The sequence below is a fragment of the Vigna angularis genome, chromosome 5 (assembly GCF_016808095.1).
Source record: "Vigna angularis cultivar LongXiaoDou No.4 chromosome 5, ASM1680809v1, whole genome shotgun sequence".
Lineage (NCBI taxonomy): Eukaryota > Viridiplantae > Streptophyta > Magnoliopsida > Fabales > Fabaceae > Vigna > Vigna angularis.
In genome coordinates, this window is record NC_068974.1 from 14,256,860 (window position 1) to 14,266,653 (window position 9,794).

A 9,794-nucleotide genomic window follows, 5' to 3' on the forward strand; every position below is an offset into this window, starting at 1 on the left:
AATCTCAATGAAGGAAGACAAATTTTAGAGATAAATTTGTTTTGAGAGAGATGAACGTTTATTTGAGAGTTTTCTAAATAGAACTGATTTTGTTCTTAAAAGGGTTTTTACTTTTCTATTTTAAAAAGGGTTTCACATACACACATTTAATACACACACGTAATATCTTTTAATTAAATACGGTGTTAGAATTAAATGATTGAAAAGTATAAATGCATAATATTAATTTGGAATATATATATATATATATATATATATATATATATATTTTGTTATCTTTATTGTACTAATTAATATTTTTGTACTTTTAGCATTATATAACTAACTATTAACTAACTATTGGGTAACCATAGTTATCAATGAGAATTCTAATATTTACAAATGCAAGTCCAGAAAAAGTAATGAGAAAAGAAATTTATGAGGGAATAAAACTGAGAAGTGATATCACTATACAATACCTAAAAATAAGAGAAAAATTAGACGTTGTACCACTATTTCCAAAATACCACATGTGTTAGAGTTTTAAATTGTACTAGAATTATTTTCAATTAACTAATCGAATGATGTCAACTTCAACTTTATCCATTAGAATATTCTTTTCTGTGTATGTTTCCAAATGGGTGATTTTTATATATGTGTGTGTGATTTCTTCGTTTTCAATAGTTTAAATATTTGTTATTTTAAAAAACTTATCCAGAAACAAATATTTATAGAGAACCGAGAGTTTGAAAATAAAGCTTCAATTACATTACAGATCTTAAGTTTATATTTCTTTTCAAAAAACTATAGGATTATAAATCCTATGATAGAGAAAGTATACAAGAAAGTATGTGTGTTTGTGTTTTGTTTTTCTTTTTAGGTCTTAAAATAAAAATTTTAATTTCAATAATATTAGAGTAATATTACAATTACTAAAATATTTTAAAATAATTTTTAAAATAATAAATAAATATAAATTATTAAAATTTTATTCAGTAAAAATAATAATGCAATATTATATATAAAATCACTTTTGAATACTAATGTAGGTAATGTTACATTACATTAGTACAAAAATAAAGCATTATTTAAAAAATATTAATAAGTTCTAAAGATATTAACAAAATTGACATTTTATCGTATATGAAAGTATTCACATTTAAATGCCAATCACTATTTAATAATTTATATTTTTTCTAAAAAATAGTTAATTTTTTTTAATTAACTAATACATTATTATATGATTTTATTATATACTCTATTATAAGATTTAAAAAGGAGTATACAAAAGGAGAGATATGCTTTTTACTCAATGTTATATTGTTTATATTTAAAAAACATTTCATATACACCCTTCAATTTTTACGTACTATTGAGATAATAAAATGATATTTTTATGAATTAAATATTTCATATTTTAAAATAAAAGCAATCATATTTTATATTCACTGCAATCAAATAAATTATTGTTTTATTATAATATAATATTTTATTAAAAAAAAACAGTTGTAAAGTTGGAGTTTTTAGTGAACAGTTGGGTCAAGGAAGACTTTCCCTCAAAATAAAAATGTTAAAGTCATTGGTGTTTGGTAGATATTTAATAAAAGAATATCAGTGTAAGACATCTATATATATATATATATATATATAATATAAAAAGTAGCCATAATGTTCAACAGCAGGTAATATCAAAACAGAAAAGTCTTCAATCATGATTTATATAAGAATGATAAAACAGAAATGTATTCTTACTTAAAATTAAAATATAAAGATGTAGACCAACAAGGAATCCTTAATTGCGAAATTGTTGAATTTTCCAATAATTTATATATAAGTCTTACAGCCGGCCACCTAAACCTATTATTAAAGACACTGTTTCCGATGATTAAAGACACTTTTTCTGTTGTGTGAAAAAGTGTGAGACAACCTTAAAAAGCAAAGGGTGTTGAAAAAGCGTTGTTGATCTGTTGTGAGTGGAAATGGCAGAGGAGTTGATTCTGTTGGATGACTGGCTGAGTATGTACGGCATGAGAGCAAGGATAGCACTTGCAGAGAAGGAGATAAAGTATGAATACAGAGAAGAGGATCTGGGAAACAAAACCCAACTGCTTCTGCAAATGAACCCAATTCACAAGAAGATTCCAGTTCTCATCCACAGTGGTAAACCCATATGTGAGTCCATCATTATTGTTGAGTATATTGATGAGCTTTGGAAGAACAAAGGCTCTTTCTTACCCTCAGATCCTTACGAGAGAGCTCAGGCCAGGTTCTGGGCTGATTTTGTCAACAAAAAGGTAGGGTTTTTAGCATTTCATAAAGTACCTTTTAGTTAATAGTGAATTTCAAATATAAATCAATTTCATAAAACTCAGTCAAATTTAAAGTTTTAGTCTTTGTCTTATGTTGTCTGTTTTAAAAAATATGCAGATAGGTGATGTTGGGTGGAGGATATGGGCAGGAAAGAGAGAAGGGATTGACGAGGCAAAGAAAGAGTTTGTGGAGGCCTTAAAGGAACTGGAGAAGGAGCTTGGAGAGAAGGCTTACTTTGGGGGAGACACATTTGGATTTGTTGACATTGCTCTCATCTCTTTCTCCACCTGGTTTTACACTTTTGAGGCATTGGGGAATTTCAAAGTGAAGACAGAGTCTCCTAAGATCATTGCTTGGGCTGAGAGATGCAATCAGAGGGAAAGTGTTTCCAAATCTCTTGCTCCTGAGAAGGACGTCTATGACTTTGTTCTAAGCTACAGACAGAGCAATCACTTGGACTAAGACCACAATAAACTTCTGTCATGAAAGGATCTTTGTTATTGCTTTCAACTTTCTGGTAACTCTATATATTCAATGTCAACTTTACTTATGCAAATTTCTGGCTTAATTTCTTGCAAAACTAAGGGTGCGTTGAAGATGATTTCAAGAAGATGGATTTTTCATCAATGTATTATAATAATAAATATTATTTATTATATTTGATTTTTCATCTTCAATATAAAGGAATCGCTTCCTTTCCATTCCAGGATGTATTATCTTCAATAACAGTTCCTTTCAACGCATAATCAATTTCATCTATTTGTTTCACCACAATCAGCAAATCAAAGATGAAAAAAAAAATATCCGTTTTTCAAATAAACACTGCATCTATGCAAATTCACGTATGCGAAAATGAAGAACATTCTCTCCCTCAAATCTCTATATATACATACAAATCATTTGATAAAACCATAAATGTCACTCGTTAATCCTTCTTCATCAACAAAAGTATTCTTAATTAGAAACAAACACAACTAAGTCTTGAGTAGCAATTTTTATGTAATTTACATATTTTCCCATTAATACACAACACTTGACTATATGTACATAAAATCCAAAGAAGATCAATCAAAGTGAAAAAAAATACAATGACTAAAAGAAACATTTCTTATTTTAATATTAAATAAAAACTTAGAGCTAATTTAATATAATATATATATTTTTTTAATTTTTATATTCAAATCACGTTGAAGTTGTAAGGAGAATACTAGAGGGTTGAACAATGTTTTAAACTTTTTTTTCGCAAATTAACGTCAAATTATTTACAAAGACAATGTGCAAAAACTTTAAGATGGATACACGCTAGGTTTTAATGATATGAGTAAATGGAAGACGTTTAAATAGAAAAACAATACACTATATTTTTATACTTGTTCATTCATCTTGAGTTATGTCTAGTTCTTCCTTAAGAACTCTTAAGGGGTTCATTAATCTTTCCCATGATTACACGAGTTTTGCCTCTCTAAGATCTCACCGTGTATTGTCACCATTACAACGAGTTTTAGTATTACTCCTAGTTTCTTAGTTAACCTGACTAGACCGAGTTTAGCCTCTCCAAGATCTAACCCTAGACAACTGTATAGACTTTCAACTCAACCTGAGCTAAACAACCAAGTGTTTAAGTTCTCTCTTGAACTTACAACAAATTCACAAATGGATTTTCTACAAACTTGGTACAAATGAATGACTCTCAAAGAGAGGATATGTGTTCAAATACAATACAATTTGTAACACTTGAAAGTGTTTATCTCTTTACAAAGACTTCTCTCTCAAGTTGACTTCTTAAGAGTTGGTAGCTTTTCGATGTGAAGTCTAACTTTATTCTACTTCAAAGAAACATTCTAAGAATGTTCTTTTTCTCTCATAACGACTTTTTTTAGGGTGTCGTGATTTTTATCATATCTTTCTACTTTATTGATATCAAGAGAAAGAGTATACAAGTATGAAAGTACGTTGATAAATGTTAAGTAGTGTAGTGTGTTAAAGACATCTTATCATTTGTCATTTCACTAATAAATGCATCATTTAGTAAGCCAAATATGTATTCATCAAATGTTATAAATATAAGATGCTTTCTCAAGGCTAAAGCGTTTGGTGGTCACTTATGAGATGATATTTTCCATAGAATGTTTTGCTTGATGTAACACTATATGAAAATATTTCTTTTAGTCTTAGTGTCATATAAGAGATAGATTTCTATTCCCATAAGAAACTAACTTATTTTTGTCGTAAAGTCTATTAAGAGATTTCAATGAGAGATACTTGTTCTTAGACGCTGTTTATAATTTTCTAATCCATTCAACCAATTTTGGTCATAAGCATTACTTCATCTCTTGGTTCCAGACATTATAAGATGTTTCTTTACTAGATACTACTTGTTACAAACGACTTTTCCTACACATATTTTTTTTGATATTGTTAATTAAAGTTCAAAACGTGAATTGCTTAAACAATCTTTTCTCTGAACAATTTTTGTCTGAACACACGTAATCTTGTTATTTAGAATACCAAACTTTTCAAAATGTGAAGTTTAATTCAATTTTGAAAAATATACAATAATAGATTTTTGATAGATTTCATCATAGATTTTATTATTAGTAATAATGGATGAAAAATGTACTTTAAAAACCATTAAGTTAACAATAGCTAACCTAACCTCCCTCTCAATTTAATTTTATCTTCTCATTTATTATATAAATAAAGAAAGAACTGTAATTTTATCAGTGCTTTTCTTTCATTTTTAGTATCTATATTATTTGATAATAACTTTTATTCCACTCTTATAAATTTATAATTTTGTTCAATCACATTAAACATGGATAAAATTAAATTGAACACGCGTATTTAATATGATCAAGGTAAATTATCTAGACACACCTATATTTAATGTAACTAACTTTTAGCATTTTATTTTCACTATAATTATTATAATTTGAACTTGAATAAAATATGGCTAAACTATTTTAAATTTAATTTGATATAATACGTTATTTAATTACATTAATTTGGATAAGATCATGTTTTTATATTTTAAATGTATTTCATTATAAGATTTTAGCTTTTCTTTAGGTTCTATGATAAATTTTAGATAGATTATATCACAGTTTTACTATATAATTTATTATTATTATTATTATTATTATTAACGGATAAAAATATCTTTAGAAATACTAATAAGTTTACAATCAGCAACACCTTCAATTTAATTTAATCTTCTTATTTGTTATGTATTTATTATATAAATTAACAAAATTGTCATGCTAACAAAATTATTAGAACCTATCTATTCAGTAAAAAAAATCATTTTATTTTCATTATTGATAGTTCTGTGCAATCACATTTATTGATAAGATTGCATTTTTCTATTACTAAAATTTCCTTTTTCTATATTTTAAATTTAAGATTATAAATGATGTGATCAAGATACATTACTTAGAGCTAAATTAATATGTAACTAATTAATATCATTTTATTTTTACTATAACTATTAAACTAACTTAAAGGTATATTATTTAATTACGTTAATTTGTATATGATTATAGTTTTCAAGATTGTATTTTTTCATTTATTACAATTCGTTAGATTTTATTATATATATTACCTTCCATAATAATTTATTGGCTTAATACCCTATTTTGTCCCCAGTTTCGTTCGACAATGTCAAATTAGTCCATCCTTTAAAATGTGCGTCAATTACGTCCCTACTTCATAAAATTTATATCAATGAAATTCCTTACGTTAAATTCGTACAAACAACGTTAATTATTTTTCTCTCTCTTCTATTAATGTCGTTTGTACGGATTTAATGGAAGAGATTTCATTGATATAAATTTTATTAAGTAGGGACGTAATTGACGCACGTTTTAAAGGATGTACTAATTTGACATTGTCGAGCGAAACTGGGGACAAAATAGGGTATTAAGCCTAATTTATTTTATTGTGAAAAAAAACGCTTCAAACTCTCAAAACAAAAGTTAACTATGTAATGTAAGTTGTAAACTTGTGCATTTATTATATTGCAAAATAAATATTTTACCAAGCTTTGCTTCTGTTTAGCAGCGCTAACGTTGCATTCCCAAGTCTCAGGATTTCGATGCGCTGCATCTCAACAACCCGTAAGGTTCGGGATCTTCTCGTGTGCTATAGACCTTGAGAAAAAAAAATCCGAACAAGCTTTCTTTCTCTAACATAGTTGAGCTCTCCCTCTTCCTTGCATAAATTTCATTTTTCTGTGAGCTTCCTCAAGAGTTTCTCTTTCTTCTCTTATCCTAGGTTTCACTTTTCTCTTTTTAGATATATTTGCTAGTTTTGAAATCCTCATAACTTTATGAAAAGTTCCTGTTGTATTTTGGAGAGCTTACGCAATACACTGTGAATAAGTCTTTAAGGACAATGATCTACACATCTCGGGAAATTTTCTTGGTGATTTTGTCAGCTTTTTTATAACAATCTTAAGTACTTATGCTTGACATCAATAACTCAATCTTGGAGTATTAAAATATTGTTTCCGAAATTCAAACGGTCTTTGCGAAACCTTTCTTGGATGTACAAAATTGAAGTCTTATCTGGTACGAATTTTCAGCGCGGGTAAAACCGTGTGTCAACCCTCTTAGACATGTATGGAGTCACCTTTGCTCTTTCATCTTCAAAACCTTACTCTAGTCTCCCTCCAAATTCAAAAAAAGTTGAAGATTAGGTTCATGCAAACAAGGTATGCCGACATACTTTACTTAGTGCACTCTGTAATAATTTGTTCGATGTGTACTTTTCCTATAAGGAGGTGAAAGACATTTGAGATTCTTTGATTCTTAAATACACTATTGAAGATTGAAGATGTCGTCAGACAAAGGTTCATTATTGGGAATTATTATCGCTAGGAAATGGTTGAAGACAAGGATTTAAAGTCGCAAATCAGTGAGTACCACAAATTGCTAGAAGATATGAAAGCAGAGAACATTCTTCTACCAGATAAATTTGTTTCAGAGATTTTTATCAAGAAATTGTCGCCTTCCTTAATTGATTACAAGCAATAACTTAAACATAGACACAAGAAAATGTGACTTTCTGAGCTCATCACTCATATAACTATTGAAGATACCAATAGGAAAGAGTGTGCTGCTGTAAGGGCCAAATCTTTGTCTACAAAAGCAAACATGATAAAAGACAAACCTACTCCAAAAAGATACGAACACGAACCTGATCACAATAGGAAAAATAATTTTTTAAAATCTCGTTCGAACACATCTAACTCCACCTTTAAAAAGAAAGGAAATTGCTTCGTATGTGGAAAGTTGGGCCATCATGCACCACAATGCAGGCGTAGAGCAAGAAACGATAATCCTCCCAAGACAAATATAGCCCAAGGAGATTACATTATTGCTTCAGTCATTTCTCAAGTAAATTTGATGACCAATGTGAGCAAGTGGGTGGTAGACTCTAGTATTGAAGATTCTTTGATTCTCAAATACACTATTGAAGATTGAAGATGTCGTCAGACAAAGGTTCATTATTGGAAATTATTATCGCTAGGAAATGGTTGAAGATAAGGATATAAAGTCGCAAATCAATGAGTACCACAAATTGCTAGAAGATATGAAAGCAGAGAACATTCTTCTACCAGATAAATTTGTTTCAGAGATTTTTATCAAGAAATTGTCGCCTTCCTTAATTGATTACAAGCAATAAGTTAAACATAGACACAAGAAAATGTGACTTTCTGAGCTCATCACTCATATAACTATTGAAGATACCAACAGGAAAGAGTGTGCTGCTGTAAGGACCAAATCTTTGTCTACAAAAGCAAACATGATAAAAGACAAACCTACTCCAAAAAGATACGAACACAAACCTGATCACAATAGGAAAAATAATTTTTTAAAATCTCGTTCGAAGGCATCTAACCCCACCTTTAAAAAGAAAGGAAATTGCTTCGTATGTGGGAAGTTGGGCCATCATGCACCACAATGTAGGCATAGAGCAAGAAACGATAATCCTCCCAAGATAAATATAGCCCAAGGAGATTACATTATTGCTTCAGTCATTTCTCAAGTAAATTTGATGACCAATGTGAGCAAGTGGGTGGTAGACTCTAGTATTACCAGGCATATCTGTGCAAACAGAAGTGTCGTTACCTCTTATACTAGTGTAGGAGACGGAGAAGAACACGTCTACCTCGGTGATTCCATGATCACTCCTGTTTTTGGAAAATGGAAAGTTCTTCTCAAGCTCACATCTAGAAAGACTTTGGCCTTGAGTGATGTGCTACATGTGCCATCAATCAGAGTCAATTTAATCTTTGTAGCACTACTGGAAAAAGTGGAGGTTAAAGTGTCATTCGAGTCTGACAAGATTGTAATGAGAAAAAATAATGTTTTTTTTTGGAAAGAGATATTGTGATCAAGGTCTCTTTGTACTTAACATTTATGAGAATATTAATGAATCATCTTCTTCTGCTTATATTGTTGACTCATATGATATATGACATGCTAGATTAAGATATGTGAATTCTTCCTATGTTATGAAATTACAATGACTAGGATTAATTAATATGCATGATAAGTAAATGTGATATATGTGTAAAATCTAAAATAACCAAGAAAACATGTTATTTTGTAGATAATCAAACTGAATTGTAAGGGCTAATTCACAATGATCTAGCTGATTTAAAACAACCCATATCTAGAGGAGGTAAAAATTATTTTGTAACCTTTATAGATAATTATTCTAAATACACTAAAGTGTATTTAATCAAACATAAAGATGAAGCCTTTGATGTGTTTCTAACCTATAAAGAAAAAGTGGAAAATTAATTATATAAGAAACTTAAGAGGATTATATTAAATGAAAGTGGTGCATTGATAACGATTGAAAAACCGTTATTTTTATACTTAATTTTGACATTAAAAACAACCTTTATGACTTAGAAACTAGCTTGGAATCATGCTTTTGCTTAAGTTTTGGAAATAAGAGAGTTTGATGGGTTTTATGCTTGGTTTTTCTTGTTTTGGCAGGTTTTAAGATGAATTGGATGAAAGAAGTGAAGTAGCAAGGAGTTGGACTCAAAAAAGGAAGGAAAAATGCACAAAAGAAGAGCCGCAGTCACCGCTCAGTGCAACTTTTATTGTTGAGCGTCATTTTGAAGTACCGTAGCCACTGTTGAGGGCCAAAACTACAGTTGAGCGTCAATTTGAAGAGCTGCACTTACCGATGAGCGCCAAAATGCCGCTGAGCGCCATTTAATTAGGCTTGGGCTTATTTTATGTAATTTTTAATAAACTATATAAGGTTTTAGTCCACCTAGGGTTGGCATCTTTGGACAAAAAGAGGCGAAATCACACTTTCTTCACCCCTTGGAGGCAAATTTTTGGATGCTAAAGCTCCGATCTTCAACTTTCAGGTTTCTATCTTTCATTCTTTCATTCTTTCATTGTTTTCATCTAATTTCACCATGTCTATGGTGAACTAAACTTCCATTGTTGTTGGGGAACCAATGTAATCCTTTGAAA

General features: G+C 29.5%; 1 protein-coding gene across 1 annotated transcript; it reads left to right on the forward strand.

Moving 5' to 3' along the window:
- Window positions 1-1,850: 1,850 nt before the first annotated feature.
- On the forward strand, window positions 1,851-2,869 carry LOC108320254 (probable glutathione S-transferase parC). The gene is made up of 2 exons (XM_017551639.2): window positions 1,851-2,273; window positions 2,407-2,869. Exons 1-2 carry the CDS (start codon window positions 1,959-1,961, stop codon window positions 2,749-2,751), a joined length of 660 nt encoding a protein of 219 aa, XP_017407128.1. The 5' UTR covers window positions 1,851-1,958; the 3' UTR covers window positions 2,752-2,869.
- Window positions 2,870-9,794: the final 6,925 nt, after the last annotated feature.

Excerpts from the sequence above, each read along its gene's own strand:
- LOC108320254 (XM_017551639.2), top strand. The coding sequence starts at position 1,959 with ATGGCAGAGGAGTTGATTCTGTTGGATGACTGGCTGAGTATGTACGGC. Across the intron at positions 2,274-2,406 it reads CTGATTTTGTCAACAAAAAG|ATAGGTGATGTTGGGTGGAG; the intron begins GTAGGGTTTTTA and ends AAAAATATGCAG.